The sequence below is a fragment of the Zingiber officinale genome, chromosome 8A, assembly GCF_018446385.1.
Source record: "Zingiber officinale cultivar Zhangliang chromosome 8A, Zo_v1.1, whole genome shotgun sequence".
NCBI lineage: Eukaryota > Viridiplantae > Streptophyta > Magnoliopsida > Zingiberales > Zingiberaceae > Zingiber > Zingiber officinale.
Window position 1 is genome coordinate 10,258,132 of NC_056000.1, and position 16,391 is coordinate 10,274,522.

General features: G+C 40.5%; 2 protein-coding genes across 3 annotated transcripts; one reads left to right on the forward strand and one right to left on the reverse strand.

Moving 5' to 3' along the window:
- The first annotated feature begins 3,753 nt into the window (after positions 1-3,753).
- Positions 3,754-9,547, forward strand: LOC122011381 (putative clathrin assembly protein At5g57200). 2 transcript variants are annotated; one of them, XM_042567767.1, is made up of 15 exons: positions 3,754-3,959; positions 4,107-4,176; positions 4,475-4,572; positions 5,332-5,470; positions 5,572-5,702; positions 5,781-5,873; positions 5,992-6,042; positions 6,780-6,845; positions 6,931-6,996; positions 7,125-7,205; positions 7,592-7,672; positions 8,297-8,476; positions 8,577-8,652; positions 8,789-8,907; positions 8,999-9,547. In XM_042567767.1, exons 1-15 carry the CDS (start codon positions 3,879-3,881, stop codon positions 9,401-9,403), a joined length of 1,737 nt encoding a protein of 578 aa, XP_042423701.1. In that variant the 5' UTR covers positions 3,754-3,878; the 3' UTR covers positions 9,404-9,547. The 2 variants fall into 2 exon arrangements, with proteins under 2 accessions (XP_042423701.1, XP_042423700.1); XM_042567766.1 differs by having other exon boundaries at positions 5,572-5,873.
- A 706-nt stretch (positions 9,548-10,253) lies between these two features.
- Positions 10,254-12,638, reverse strand: LOC122010499 (subtilisin-like protease SBT1.6). The gene has a single exon (XM_042567036.1). The coding sequence runs from the start codon at positions 12,636-12,638 to the stop codon at positions 10,254-10,256; it is 2,385 nt and encodes a 794-aa protein (XP_042422970.1).
- Between the last annotated feature and the right edge of the window lie 3,753 nt (positions 12,639-16,391).

The following is a 16,391-nucleotide window of genomic DNA, read 5'->3' on the forward strand; positions in this document are numbered from 1 at the left end:
CTACCGTATTCCTCTTCTAATCTCGGACGTTGTGTGAGCAACGATCTTCCGAGACGAGAACCACCTAGCACCTTCTTCTCCTTCCTTCAAGTTTCGGCCAAGCACAAAACTTCCAAAGGATGAAGAACTTTTTCCACCAACCAAGCTCCAAGGGATGCAAGCTTTCTCTCCTTCTTCTCCAAGCTAAGATCCGGCCACCACTTGATCTCCAAGAAAGATGAGAGGTTCGGCCACACCAAGGAGAGGAGAGAACTTGAAGGGGCCGACCACACCAAGGAAGAAAAGAGGGAGAAATAGAATAGAGGTTGTGTCTCTTAAAGACACCCAAACCCCCTCTTTTATAATCCTTAGCCTTGGCAAATAAGGAAAATTTAATAAAACCTTCCTTAATTCTTTTGCCATTGAAAAGGAAAAGTTTAATTAATTAAAATTAAAATCCTTTTCTATATGCTTATGGTCGGCCACATCAAAACAAGCAAACAAAGAAATTTTTCGCTAGAAAAATTAAAGCTTCCTAATTTGCTTCTGGAAAAATTTTAAAATAAAATTTCTCTTTAATAATCCCTTCATGGTTGATGTTATAAAAGGAAATTTCTATAATTTTAAAATTTACCTTTTCAACATGTGGATGATTTATAAACAAGGAAAGTTTTTATCAAAATTAAAATCAACATTTTAATCTACAAATAAAAAAAGAGATTTAACTCTTCTCTTAATCTTTTGTAGAATCTTATAAAAGGAAATATTTTAATTTTTAAACTCTCTTTTAAATCATGTATTCCACATAAGAAAAAATTTAAAATTAAAATTTCTTTTCTATTTTTAATGGCCGGCCACACATAGGTTGAACCCATGCTTGGGCCGGCCACAATCAATCCCATCTAAACATGGTTTGACCGGCCCTTGCTTGAACTCCAAGCAAAGCTTGGTCGGACCCCTTTAGATGGGTATGAAGGTAGGTATAGGTGGGTATAGTACTATATAATTAAGAGGCTACGATAGAGACCGAGAGGAGGAATTGATTTTGGTCTCCCGATAAAATTAAGTATCCCGTGCTCGCCCCGAACACACAACTTAATTTTATCAATAATAATTCATTCCACTAGAGAACTATTATTGAACTACCGCACCAATCACAAATTACATTTTTGGGCTCTTTCTTATTATGCGTATGTTAGTCTCCCTGTGTTTAAGATAATGAATGTCCACTAATTAAATGAGTTACTGACAACTCACTTAATTAATATCTCAGTCCAAGAGTAGTACCACTCAACCTTATCATCATGTTGGACTAAGTCCACCTGCAGGGTTTAACATGACAATCCTTATGAGCTCCTCTTGGGGACATTCTCAACCTATATTTCTAGGACACAGTTTCCTTTTATAATCAACAACACACACTATAAGTGATATCATTTCCCAATTTATCGGGCTTATTGATTTATCAAACTAAATCTCACCCATTGATAAATTAAAGAAATAAATATCAAATATATGTGCTTGTTATTATATTAGGATTAAGAGCACACACTTCCATAATAACTGAGGTCTTTGTTCCTTTATAAAGTCAGTATAAAAGAAACGACGTCTAATGGTCATACTCAATACACTCTAAGTGTAATAATGTAATTATATAGTTAAGATAAACTAATACCTCATTACACTACGACCTTCCAATGGTTTGTTCCTTTTCATCTTGGTCGTGAGCTACTGTTTATAATTTATAAGGTACTGATAACATTATCTTCTATATGTGACACCACATACTATGTTATCTACAATATAAATTAATTGAACAACTACAAATAAATGTAGATAATTTGACCAAATGTGATTCTTTATTCAAAATAAATGTCTACAAAAACTTAAGATTTCAGTATACACTCTAACAATAAGTTTATTAATCTTCAATTAACTATTGGCGGTTGCAAAAAAGAAATATAAAAGTTTCTTCTGCATCACTACGTCACATGCAAATATGCAGTCCATTTAATTTGTGTCTCTCTCTATTTTTTTTTTTAATTTTCATTCTACAAGATGCACGTTTCTAATATAAAGAGCAGTGTCGCGAATTGATATATGGAGTCGTGAGTTGGTGGCGGCATCCTGAAGCCACAATGACGACAATCGACAACGTCAAGCACGATGACAATAGCGTTGTGAGGCCATCACGGTGAAGACATGGTGCAAAGACGACATAGAGCGTAGTTGGCGTGGGGCCACGATGATTGTGGCATTGCAAGTCCATGATGATATAAGGCTACAACAGCGACAACGATGCGAGCCTATTGTGACAGTGGCGACTATACACCACCCTTGTCATGACTGGATCAACACGTCTTCTACGTCGATGTACCCTTACAATTATGTCAATGCAGGAGGCGAGTAGTTGTGAATTGAGGTCCTACACAAGATGCTCAACACGGCCTCACGCTATGCTTGTGGATCGACTATCTCTATTTCACAATCGACAACACGCTCTTTAACACAAGTATTAGTGGCTAGACTTTTTATCATAGTCCTAAATTTTCAACATATACGAATTAGATATCATTATTGATAAATTAACTTAATAATTTTATAAATAATAAAAATAAAATAAAATAAAATTCGGTCAAATAGTTAAAGAAGAGATGACAATGAGCTCGCATAAAGTGAAACTCAGACTTCTTCTATGGTGGACTGGGTCACCTTAAGATCAGTCCAGTGCATTCTAATTTTTGGATCCGTCCCGCCATCGCCTGACGCTCGTACTCCGTCGATGCCAATGCTGACTTTGATGTCGACGTCGACTTCGATGCCGATGCTAATGCCGATACCAACTTTGACGCCGATACCGACTTTGACGTCGACTTCGACGCCGACATCGAGTTTAATAAATGAGTTAGAAATGTTTGAATATGTAAGTTTTAACCCATAAATATATACAAGATGCATACATCAGATTTTTGAATGCTTAAGTTTTTAACAAAAATGACAATAATTTTATTACTTTATATATTTAACTTTATTCTCACTTTCCTTTCAAACATGATAACACATTTTATCTTAATAAAATTTCTCTCTTTCAAATTAAAAAAATATAAATACTTTATTTCCTCTTTCTTATTCTTCTTCTAATAAACCTTGTCCCATCCATTCCAGAAAGATAGATGTCCTTTGTAACATTTATTTTCAATTTTTTGTTTCGCTTTTTCTGTTTTCTTTTTAGACGGCAAACACAATATTTTTGATAGGAAACAAGTTAAAGATATTAATGATTTTAAATTCCGAGAATTTGACGACCTAAAAGATATTTTAAATAAGTAAATAAATTTTAAGGATAAAATAATATCTTTTTCTGTACGAGAATGTGATGTTAAATGCAGATAGAAAATAAAAATTTAAAGAAATTAGATATATTTTTAATTTATTTTGGCAAAGAAAGAAGCAAGGAAGACTCTTGCAAATTCTATAATTTTATTTTTTCATCTTAATATCTAGTTAAAGTAATTTTATTTTGGAAAAGGAATAATAATTTTATTTTCGCACTGAACCGATATCATCCGTCGGATTTGCGTAGGGCGATCTTTTGCGTTGATATAGTTCACTACTTACGCGCCATCACCTCATAACGTCCTCGAATCTATTTGCTAAAGCGCACCTATTTTTATTAATTGTGCGCTCCTGGATCTAGTGGCCCCAAGTTAACAGGACGATTGGAGATTAAAAATGCGAGAAAAGGGGGTAAGTATATCAGGGAGAAGCCGGAGGTGGCGGGCTGGAAAGGGGGCTCACATCTACGACAGGGTAAGCCATTCCCTCTCGCTCTCTCTCCCTCCTTTAGGGAAAGGAAGGGTGGGGTTAGGGAGGGAGAAATCAAGGTCAGAACGGGGTGGATGGGGACATGGCGGAAGGCCTACGGAGCCCTCAAGGATTCTACCAAAGTTGGGCTCGCCAAGGTCAATAGCGAATTCAAGGTCGGTGATCTCTTCCTTCAATCGAAAGTTTCAACCTTTATTTCTGGCGTGATGTATCTTAGCATTGGTTGGAACATGAAAAGGTCGGGTTTTGACTCTGCCTAATTTGTGTTTGTTTTATTTCTTCCTCGGTTGATTTGATGCAAGGACTTGGATATTGCTATCGTGAAAGCAACAAACCATGTAGAATGCCCCCCGAAGGAGCGACACGTGCGGAGTGAGTGGTCCTTTTTCTGTTTGATCAGCATTTGTACTTTGCCATCGATATGTTATTGTATCGATGCTTCATTCACTTATTTGAAGTTTAGGAAATAAATGGGAATTTGGTTCCTTGTGTCTGTTTAAAATTAGTGTATTGAAGATGGAACTTGAAATTCAGATTCTTTTGTATTTATCTATTTTTCCAAGTTCTGAGCACACTTGGAACCTTTTTTCTCCTTCAACTGGTCCTTTGTCTTTCAAGTGGATATTTGCGTGAGGACCTTAAAATTTGAAGCTTGCATTTTTTTTTCCAGCAATCTTTGCTGCTACCTCAGTGGTTCGCCCCCGAGCTGATGTAGCTTACTGCATCTATGCACTTGGCAGAAGATTGTCCAAGACTCGTAATTGGATGGTATGTGAAATGCAAATGCTCGAACACATGTTGTGACTTGTGAATTTCGCCTTTATTGAATCAATTGCCTTATGCTTTGTGTTCCATCTTAGCTATCATTCTTATTAGAATTTCAAAGTTCAAAATGACATGTAAGAGAGCACCATTATACAACATTTTTCTGAAAAGAAGTAGATTATAAAACTAGTATGATATTGAGAAACAAAAATCATAAGAAACAGTGTGAAATTTGATTTCTCGAGTACTATGATCTTTCTTTCTGATCGTGTGCTGGAATATTAGGAATTTATTTGGGGTGTTTTTCATATTTGTCCCTTTAAATTTAGATAAATTTCATGCAAATGTCAATGGGTGGAATCTCTCTTTGTGATTTTGACTACTATTGTTCAAGTCGTGAGAATAGGTTTGCTCTGCACCTTACCACTTCTCTTAGTAATTCATTATAATTGAATTTTCTTAGTAAATTGAAATAACAAAAAATGAGGTTACCTTAGCTAGGTGGTCTAAAGTGTGCTACCACTCTCAAGAGTTGAGATTCAATTTTGAAAAAGAAAAAAATTGTGCTGAAATATTTGTTTACCTTTTGACTATTGACTAGCATATAAACTTATTAGCTACAAAAGGCAGAAAAGAAATCATATTAAGAATCTCACTATTTTCTCATAAAATGGATAAGGGAACATCACCAAACAACTTTCTTCTTCATAGGTGTTTATGTGTAACTTCAAAATGATCTTAGTCTTGATGAATATTTTACAGGTCGCATTGAAAACATTGATAGTTGTCCACAGGACAATGAGGGAAGGTGATCCTACATTTCGAGAGGAACTATTAAGCTATTCTCGTCGTGGAAGTATTCTTCAGATAGCCAACTTTAAAGATGACTCATGTCCTTTGGGTTTGTTTCCTTTCAATTGTTGTGAAATTTAATGTCACATACGTTTTTCTGGTTTACTAGGAAAAAGCGTATGCATAATATCTACTTTTCCATTGCTATAGCTTGGGATTGCTCTGCGTGGGTACGTACATATGCACTCTATCTGGAAGAGCGACTTGAATGTTTTAGAATCTTAAAATATGACATTGAATCAGAACGTCTGACGAAGCCCCTACAGCAAGAGCCCACAAAGGTAGACTCTCTTTTTTACTTTTTTCACATATATTTGCTAACATTTAGAAATTATTTTGCGTTTCATCTTTGTTTGCAGGGACATAGTCGAACTAGAACTTTATGTTGTCCTGATCTGTTAGAACAATTGCCTGCTTTACAGCAACTTCTCTTCCGGCTCATTGGTTGTCATGTAAAGCATCTGTCACCATCATTCTTCGTATTTAGTCAGAATATTTTGGAAAAATTAATCGTATCTTGTTTTCCATTATTTCTTGTTCCCATCTTACTTTATCTGGTTTAATTTGTAGCCTGAAGGAGCAGCATGTGGAAACCTGCTCATTCAATATGCATTGGCTCTGGTACAATTTAAATTTTCTTGTCTATCTTCACGTGATCATGGAAAAGCTAAACTTTCATTTTCATGAGTTTTTTTTTTTTGTATAATCTACTTTGGGTGTTTTAGTTCTTGTCCTCTTGTGGTTCTTTATGCTGGTCTTTATTCATTTTGTCTTTAGTCGACTTCCTTTGTGGTGCAATACATCTATCTGTATTTGTGAATTGTCATACTTAGATTTCAAATTTATAATGTAGAAAAATTTGAGGTTAGTGATGTGTCTTCAGAATTGGGCTTCATACTTTCATGAGAAAATCTTTCTTTCTGACAAAGAAAAGAAAAAAGAAAAGTGGTTATAATTGATATTGGTTGCTACCAACATAATAAATTTATTTATTTTTGTTTCTGTGCAAAAGGTCAATATGCTCATCCCTATCAAAGCACATGCATAGGCATATTGATATCTACTAATCCATTGTAATTACATATACTTGCTAGTTGCTGCCGTTAGCTAAGCAATCATTTTCAAAGCCATGATTGTAAATTTTCTGCACTTGTATTATTATTTATACTATTGGTGGGCAATGCCACATACAATAAATTCAATTGAATAGCTACAAAAGTAGATACCTGTATTATGCCATGAAGAAATAATAATGTGAGTAAAGTATAATAAACTTTGGTGAATTTCTTATACAAAAAATCTGATACTTCCCACACATCTAAACACCAAGCTGACAATTTTCCTGAATTATTTTTTAGGTTTTAAAAGAGAGCTTTAAAATATATTGCTCGATCAATGATGGCATCATCAATCTCGTTGATATGGTAATTCAATCTCTACATAGATATTTAACATATACTGACTCAAAGAGAAATAATTCCAATAAATTTTTAATTACTTTTTATGCAGTTCTTTGAGATGTCAAAATATGACGCCATCAAAGCACTCGATATTTATAAGAGAGCTGGACAACAGGTAGTAATATTCCTTATAAAGTTGAATACATTTTTGCCACAATTAACAAATTTCTAATAAAAAGATTCAAGAAAAGACTAATGCCCAGTTGGATATTTTCTGAAATCACACGTCTTTATTATTCTCAGGCTGAAACTCTTTCTGAGTTCTATGAATTCTGCAAACATTTGGAGCTTGCCAGGAACTTTCAGTTCCCTACTTTGAGACAGGTCTCATTTCAACCACTCTTGCAGATAGACATATCTTGTTTCTTTTCTTTCTTCCAACTAAATTAAACTGCAAGGTCCAAATCACAATGCTGGTCACCTTAGTTTTAACCCCATGGTACGTTAGATCTTGGCCTCTTTTTTCCAAAAGGAGAAACGCAGATTTACCTTTTTGTCAGTTTGACATGGAGGGAACTATTTTAAAGAAAATGACTAAATCCCATTGCAACACTATCTTAAGTTATAGGAGCTGCACCATCAAATTTAATGTTGACTACTTGAATAATAGAATAAAAAATATTGCTCAGTTTCAATTGATCTTGGCTGGCTATTGTACTGCTTTATTTGTAAAGTTGATTTTCTACTAACAGTTTGTTATCTTCTTTTAGCCACCTCCTTCATTTCTTGCTACAATGGAAGAATACATCAGAGAAGCACCTGGGGTTGGCTCTGTCTCAAGTAAGAAGCTGGTGAGTCAAATTAACTAGGAAAATTTTGATCATAGTTTTTTTTTCATAGATTTCCAGTAGCTTGATCAATTATAACATATTGATTCTATTTTTTTGCTTGCATTTTATGTCCTGTAGAAAAGTATCTTTTTCACTGTTTTATCCACATAACATGATTCATTTAAGGACACACTAAAATTTAGAAGTTGTAATCCAACTGAAATCATGAAAAGTTCCCACTTAAAGTTAGAGTTTCTAGCCTTTCTACTGCATTATTGTTGGCAGTGAAGCACGAACATGAACAATTTAAAAGGAAGGACTATCCAATTTCAGTTGATGTTTCAAAATTTAACATTGATGCTCACTGTCAAGTTGTTTCTGTCCAACATCTTCTCCAGACCAATATCATTGAAAAAAAAGCTTTTGAATATCTAGAAAACATGTCTTTCATCCATATACTAGTTTACATGTTTTAGAGATCTTGTGCATCTTAATTTTAACACTTCAACCAGCTGTAGTTGACAAATTCTTTTTACAGAGTCGGCCCTAGAAAACAACAAATACATCATATATTAGGCTCCTAATATCTTTATCCAGAGACTTCATATGAATACAAATTAGGTCTTCTTTATATGTTCAAACTAGGAATATGAAGAAAAGAACCTTCTAACTTACAATCAAGAAGACGTCACTCCAGAAGAAAAACCAGCTGAAGAAGAAAAGGAAGAGCCTCCTGCAGAAGAGCAACCACCACCAGAACCCAAATCCGAACCTGAACCTGTAGTGAACGTTGAACCACCACCTGTTACCACTGCTGACTTACTGGTAATTTCCGCACAGCATTTTGCACGCATTATTTTTTCTTCTCTTTTCATAATAAAGCTGCACCAGCAGAAACTTAACCATCACTTCTGTCGTAATGCAGGGCTTGGATGAAATAAATCCTGCTGCTGCTGAACTTGAGGATAGCAATGCATTGGCTCTTGCCATAATTTCTCCAGGTGTGTTTCTTTTTCATCATATGCACATTTCATCTCTACTACAACACAATTGTAGATAACAATTCTCTAACGTTTCTGTATCGTGAATATGCTTGCGTTTCAAATTACTATTATCAATCATTTCTTACATTTGCAGGTAATGCACCAAAGCCTCCATCAGCCACTGACTTGTTTGCAACCGATTCCTCCGGATGGGAGTTGGCATTGGTCACTGCCCCAAGCACCAGCACCAGCCAATTGGTTGAGAGCAAACTGGTACATTTTGTGATCTAACACTAGCAGTCTAACACGTTCTACCATCTTTCCCTTCCCAAAAAATTCACCCACACTTCATTTTGCTGTGCAGGGTGGCGGTTTCGATAAGCTCTTGCTTGACAGTCTCTACGAAGACTCAGCCAGGAGACAACAGATCGCCGCAGCCTACAGTGGCGGCGGTATGGATGCTAATCCTTTCGACTATAGGGACCCGTTTGCCATGTCGAATGGCATCGCACCGCCACCAAACGTCCAGATGGCAATGATGGCTCAGCAGCAGCAGCAGTACTACTATCAACAGCAAATACAACAGCACTACCCAATGCAGCAACAGCAATACTATCACCAGCAGCCACAGCAGCAGCAGCAGCAGCAAATGATGATGATGGTGCCTTACCAACCTCAACAACAGCCGGGCTCAGCCAATCCTTTTGGTGATCCATTTGGTGGCTTCTCACCTGCTTCAGCTCCACACAGCGATCAACATTTGCTCTGAGTGGGTCATTCATTCCTCTACTCTTGTTATCATGGCTGCGCCATTCTTATAGCGATTTGTTTAGCCAATCCGTTTTTGTCTCCTTCACAGGGCGTAGCTCCACAGGGCATTCAATCAACTATATAAACTCGATCGATTGTTTTCTACGGCCAATTATTTTTGCACTACAAAACTTAGCAATGAAATCGACCAAAATAAATTCATATCATTTTTCAAGTTAATCAACTAGAATATAATGAAAAGATGCACCAAACATGTATATATATATATATATATATACATTGCGTAGTTGACACGTGAATTGGATCTCATTTGGCATGCAGGGCCTTCGTATCGGAAGATTCAACCAACCCTGCAGTGTTCCAACGTGATTTAAGGGGTAAGGGGGACCATCTAAGTCAGTGGGACCATCCAATTTGAATCGTGTTGGGACACTGTTTACATGAAAGGGTCAAAGTTTCCGTTCATATCAATTGTACTGCAGTGCCTTCATATCAATTGAATTCACGATGACAATTCGTGCCCGGTCGAGTCATTGCCAAGCCAGTGAGTGAATCCAATCCACGATCCATTTCTGCCGGTGTTAATTATTGAGCCGAATCCAACCGTTTAATTTCAAATCTAGAAGTATTTAGTTTCAAAATCTAATTATTAGGGCATCCACAATGAAATCACCATTCACCCACAATAAATAAAATAAAATAAAGTTAATATGTCCTAAAATTTCTCTCTCTTATTTTTTAAAAAATAAAAAAATATATATTTAATAATAGAATTTAGAATATTTGAAAATGAAATTGATCATGTGGGAATATAAAGAGAAATATTCAATCTTATTAAAAGGGTACATTTACATATCAGAAATAGAAAAAACCACAATGGGAGTCCTTACCCGCCTCTTCTCCCCGCCTTCCTCCCGCCACGTCAAGCTTCCGCCTCTCCACCACCATCGCCGCCGGCCATTATTTCGCGAATCTTCGATGCATCTCAACGCCAAGCTAAACTCCACTCTCTCTCCTTCCCCACTCCCGTCAAACCACAGCCTCCTTGGCTCAACCTCCACCGCGTAGCCCTCCGGCGACGCCACCTCCGCCCTGTACCACTGTCCCTTCTTGCCCACGTCCACCCTCCTCAGCCTCCGCTGAAACACCGCCTCCCCCATCAACGTCACGTCCTCCGCCGATGCCACGAACGCCGGGTAGTTGAACCCCCAGAGCCCAGCACGCGCATCCCCGCAACGAACTCCCGCTCCCCCTGTTATTATGTGGATGGCTCTCGCCGAGTAATTTAGCCCGCATAGGAGCTCCACGTAGTCCTCGTACCCCAAGTCGTAGACCAACCCCGGGTCGGCCGCTCGCTCCGGGAAAAGGTATCCGGCGCCCATCGCCAGTGGCCCCCCGCCATTCTCCAGGGCCTCGTCACTTATTCCAGCATCCATTGCTGTGGTCATGAGGGCCGACCGTATCTCGCCGGGGGACCACCCAGGTCGAGCGGAGCGCACGAGCGCCGCCACTCCCGACACGTGAGGACACGACATCGAGGTCCCTGACGCCACGCTGAACTTCGGCTGCCGGGCGTCGGAGCGCAGACCCGACGGTCCCACCGACCCCGTCCACGCACCGAGAATGTCGACTCCTGGCGCCAGCAAGTCCGGCTTCAGCACCCACGGCACCGCGGGGTTCGGTCCCCGTGCGGAGAACGACGCCGCCACTGGGGCGCCGAAGCCGGGGTGCACCGCGGTTCCCTGAGAGTAAATGACGGCCGTGGGATTCTTAACTGTCTTCAGGTACGCGTCGATCGTGGCGGCCCCCTGCGATTCAACGGTCACGGTGGGGACCACGTGGGCCTCTGCCACAATGCCGCCGGGATCGAACTCCCCATGGAAGACTATCGTTGCCACTGCTCCCAATCGCTTCAGCTCGGCCGCAATTTCGATTCTCGACACGTGTCCGCTTGGCTTCCAGAATACGATGAAGCCGGCGACGCTGAGATTGGTGAGGTTGGCCAGGGCGGCGACAATACCGGCGGAGACTACCGGCGTTGCGTGATGTCTTCGGCCGAGTAGATATTTGTGATGGCGAAGGGAAATTGACGTGCCGTGAATGCGCGTGCCGTTGCCGAGAAGAACCACAGCTGGGAAATCCCGGTCGATGGTTCCCGCGCCGACGGCAGTGATCCAGGGCGGGATATTCCCGACGCTTTGTGGCGTGGGACCACCGTTCCCTGCGGACGCCGACACGAAGACGCCCCGAATCGTGGCGCGGAAAGTGGCTACGGCGAGGGGATCGAGTTCGTAGGACGGCGCCGGCGAGGTGGCGCCGATGGAGAGCGACAGCACGTCGACGCCATCAGAGACCGCTGCCTCTACCGCGGCAACGACGTCGGAGACCATGCAGCCCTCGTCCCAACATGCCTTATAGACGGCGATTCGCGCGCGGGGCGCAACCCCACGCGCAATGCCGCTGGCGAAACCATAGAAGTTAGCTCCATCAACGGGCGCGCCAGCGGCGATCGAAGCCACGTGGGTGCCGTGGCCGTCGTGATCTCTAACCGACCAGACCGCGTCGCCACGTCTGGTGTTAGTAATGCCGAACGCGGCGGCATAGCCGGCGAAGAACGCTCGTGCACCGACAAGCTTGCGGTTGCACTTAGAGCGGTTGAAGCCGGCGCCTTGGTCACACCGTCCCTGCCAACGGCGGGGCAGGGGACCGAGACCGCGGCCGGAGAAGCTGGGCCTCTCCGGCCAGATACCCGTGTCGATGAAGCCGATGACTGCAGCGGAGCCACCATAGGAGGTGGCGGAGAGGCGGGAGGCGGGGAGGTCGAGGCCAAGGAAGGATGGAGATCGAGTTGTGTGGGGGCGGAGTAGGTAGTCATCAAGGGCGGCGACGACGCCCTGACAGCGGCCGACGGAGCGCGCTTGGGAGACAGTGAGGCGGGCAGCGGAGAAGCCACTGAACAGAGAGTGGTGGTGGTGGACGAGTGTAGCAGAGGTGGGAAGGAGGGAAGAGTACCAGTGGCTGTGGGAAACGAAAGGAGAGGGCTTCTGCTTGGGATCTACCAGAAATATAAAGGTCTTCTTCTCCTTCTCTACCTCTGCAACCAGTAACCCAAAGAAGAAGACGAATGACAAGATAGCAACAGTACTAAGAAACCGAGCTGGTTGCATCTCCAAAGCTCTGAAGCAAGAGCTTCTGGTGCTTCTATTTTTCCCCTGTGGAATTCCACAGGACATCTTCGCTATCTTTAGTTCTTTTTTCATGAATTAAGAAACTATAGTAAAAAAAACTTGATGATTGCATGTCTGGTAAAGCGTTGTCTGGTAAAGGGTACATGGGCCATAATTGATTTGGAGAAAACGGGAGGTGGAACAGTGGACGAGCAATGGTGCATGGAAGGGAAATGTAATCATTAACAACAGTGTCAGGTGATTTTACAAAGACGACCGCGAGAGGACTGCTGATCGGGAGTTCCACTCTTTTTTGTCTATCAATGAAGTTAACAAGAAAGAAAGTAATTTTACTTCCATGTAAAATATATAAAATGATGAATGTAATGGGAGAGGGAAAAAAAACCATGGGCCATAAAAAGATGGACTGGACTGCGCAGTTCTGGGCACCCTATTTATCGCGTCCACTGTGATTTGGCAATACGTTGGTAGCGCTATCTAGCTTTTGGCATCCAAGAAAGACCATGGGTGAACAACAAGATGATGACAACAAGAAATGGACACGGAACCTTCTGTTATCACTGGAGTTAGAAGCAATAGCCAAAGCAAAAGCAGCAATGGCAGCCACCATGTGATTACATTGATTAGCCTTGAATAAGAGCTCATTGCATTCTAAAATGACTAGTATTTGAAGGGAAAAAGTATCATTCCGATATATAAATGATGGCAACCGAGTTATCTCCCAGGTCGAGTGGTAGGCACAACTAGAGTGGAAAAGATAATACAGAGGTACAATAGAAATAACAGCAATAGCAGCCACATGTGATTACATTGATTAGAATTGAATAAGAGCTCATTGCATTCTAAAATGACTAGTATTTGAGGGGGATAAAAAGTACCATTCTGATATATAAATGATGGCAACTGGCTTATATCTCCCGAACACCGAGGTTGAGTGGTCGGTGCAATCAGAGCGGAAAGATAGAGATAAGAAAATAGAAAAATTTAATATTAATCGGACTTCGTTTCTTAGTCTGATTCAAAGGAGAAACTAATGGTAATTGGGTCATCTCCCAAGCATCAAGGTTGAGTCGTTAGCACAATCAAAGCAGAAAAGGTAATAAAGAGGTAAGAAAATAGGAAGATTTCATGTTTAATCGAACTTCATTTGACTTCGTTATTCAGTCTGACTTGAAGGAGGGACATCTGATAATAACTGAGTTATCTTTCAAGTTGACAAAAGGCGACCGCACTCACCCCCAGCGACTACACTAACCCCTAACACCCGCCAATCCGTCCCAGGACCAATATGGAAGAGGTAAATCACCGGTGACTACTAACCCTTGAAATAGTGACCGGCACATGAGGGATGCATTTACCTCGACTATACTGAGATTTGAACTTCATACCTCAAGTTGGCAGTGTTGGGTCGAGATGCATGTGGGGGGTTAATCATGTGATTTTAAAAATTTCTTTTTGATTTTGAAAATAAAGTGTGCAGCGGAAAATTAAACACGAAAATAAAAACTCAGTCGGTTTTACTTGGTTCATAGTTTTCGGTGACTCCTACTCCAAGACCCAGGTCTCGCGGACCTATTGACGGGTAATCTACTAAATACCTCTTCTGGAGCCACTGGAAGAAGGGATCAAATACAAAGCAAAGTCAGGACAAGTGTAACATGCTACACTTTCCTTTATGTAAAAATTAAATACAATATGAAATGTTCGTTACCCAACACCTTCGATCGAAAATAATCGGATCAGACTCGGTGTTGGATGACTCCTCAGCAATAGTTGGGCACATCAGCGTCGTAGCAGAGCAGCAGCAGAAAGTCGGAGCACTCAAAACATCAAATGAACACATAGAAGCTTGTAAAAGAGGTGTGTATGAGTTCTTGGTTGAGAGTCTTTTATTGAGTGTTGAAGACACTTTCCATAACACTGAAGGCACCTTCAACCCCAAAAGTTTATCCCGTAACTTCAACTTCTTATCGTCGCCAAAGTCTTTTGTGTTATCCGACTGAAGGCGCCTTCCAAGCTCTCGAAGGGCCTTCCATGAACAGTACTCCAGGTGCCTTCTATCGCATGGAAGGCGCCTCGGGCACTGTTCACCCAAGGTAACTTGTGCTCTTTTTGCCCTACAAGTCCATGTTAGTCCAAAACAAATAGTAACTTGTAAAACAGAGTTAGCACAATAAATATAGTATTAATATTAATTAGTTCTGTCTTTCCGAGACCATGATATAGTTAGGATCTCGATTTAGGCTTCTAAAATAGACCTAAATTAGACTGATGCCTACTGTCCTCTCAACCGGGATGCGTCCTCACTGAGTCACTCTCCTTCAGTGACTTACCTCTACTTATCAAGTGTCAAGTTACCTCCTTGACGTCCACTCTGACCCACCAGGTTTTTCTATTGGAATCACACATCCAAACTTCGTCAATTGAGAATCGAACATCCCAATCTCCTGTCGGAATCACACATTTAGACTTCAACCCATTGGGAATCGAACATCCTAACCTCTTATCAAAATCCCACATCTGAACTTCCTGCTTGGTGTCTGATCCTCTTGACCGTCAAGTTACACTACAAGAAAATTGAAATTTCATAACAGTTAAAATATAATGTTTTTTTAAAAAAGTGTTGTCTTATTTTTTTTACAATGCTTTTAGTCAAAAACGTTGTCTATATTTTATATTTCTTATTAAAGACAATGATTCACGAGCATTATGGTTGAAAGAGGGACATCTGATGGTAATCGAGTTATCTTCCGAGCATTATGGTTGAGTGGTCGGCACAATCAAAACAGAAAAGGTAATACAGAGGTAAGAAAATAGGAAGACTTCATGCTTAATCAGACTTCATTCAACTTTGCACCTTAGTCTGACTTGAAGGAGGGACATCTAATAGTAACTAGATTATCTCCCGAGCACCCAGTTATGATTCCTGAGAAATCGATTTCCACCCAGCATAAGAGATATCTTCTATTAGGCATCAAGAGTATCTTCCACCGAACATCAGAAGTACCTTCCATCAAATATCAGGAGTATCTCTACCAAGTATCAGAAGTATCTTTCACTAAGCATCAAAGCTAGCTTCCACCGAGGATCAAAGACTCTGAAGTTTTTGGTTAAGGATACATGACAATCAATGAGTGGAGAAGTGAGTAGTGGATATCAGATTTGGTTCCCTTAATTCCTTCTTCCCAATACATGGATTGAATAGAGAAGCGAGCAATGAATGTTAGATCTAATTTCCTTGATGTCTTTCTCTAATAATTGGTTATCAATGAGTGAAGAAACGAGTCACGAATGTCAGATCTAGTTCCCTTGATTCCTTCATCCCAATATGTCACGATTAGTTAATGGAGAAGTGAGTAATGGATGTTAAATATAGTTTTCTTTATGCCTTCATCTTAATACATGGCGATAATGAGTAACTATTGTTAGAGGTTGCACCTTCACTGACTCGTATAGGAGAAGGTGAAGGAGCGCGAGGCAGCCGATGTAGAGATACTTTTCACACATTTATATAAGCATTAGAAGAGGTAAGTCGGAGGAGGAGGATTTTCTTATCCTTGCAAGTGAAGGTCACTCTTCTGCATTAAGTTTTCCTCTTTCTTATTCATCTTCTTTTCTTCTTTATTTCTTCTTATCGGTGATTGACTTAAGCATTGGAGGGGTCGCACTGGTAGAGCCAGCTTGAGTCCTAACTTGTGTTAATCACTCAGGTTGTTGGATCTGAAGGGGGGTTTGATGGCCTATATATCTAACTTTCTAGGGAGGAGGAATTCGAGCGAGCAGAAAAAGATACCATCA

What these genes read in the sequence shown, in the direction of transcription:
- LOC122011381 (XM_042567766.1), top strand. Translation starts at nt 3,879, where the DNA reads ATGGGGACATGGCGGAAGGCCTACGGAGCCCTCAAGGATTCTACCAAA. An exon ending in AGGTCAATAGCGAATTCAAG is followed by an intron (nt 3,960 to 4,106) that starts GTCGGTGATCTC and finishes ATTTGATGCAAG; the next exon opens with GACTTGGATATTGCTATCGT. An exon ending in ATAAGAGAGCTGGACAACAG is followed by an intron (nt 6,997 to 7,124) that starts GTAGTAATATTC and finishes TATTATTCTCAG; the next exon opens with GCTGAAACTCTTTCTGAGTT.
- LOC122010499 (XM_042567036.1), bottom strand. Translation starts at nt 12,638, where the DNA reads ATGTCCTGTGGAATTCCACAGGGGAAAAATAGAAGCACCAGAAGCTCT.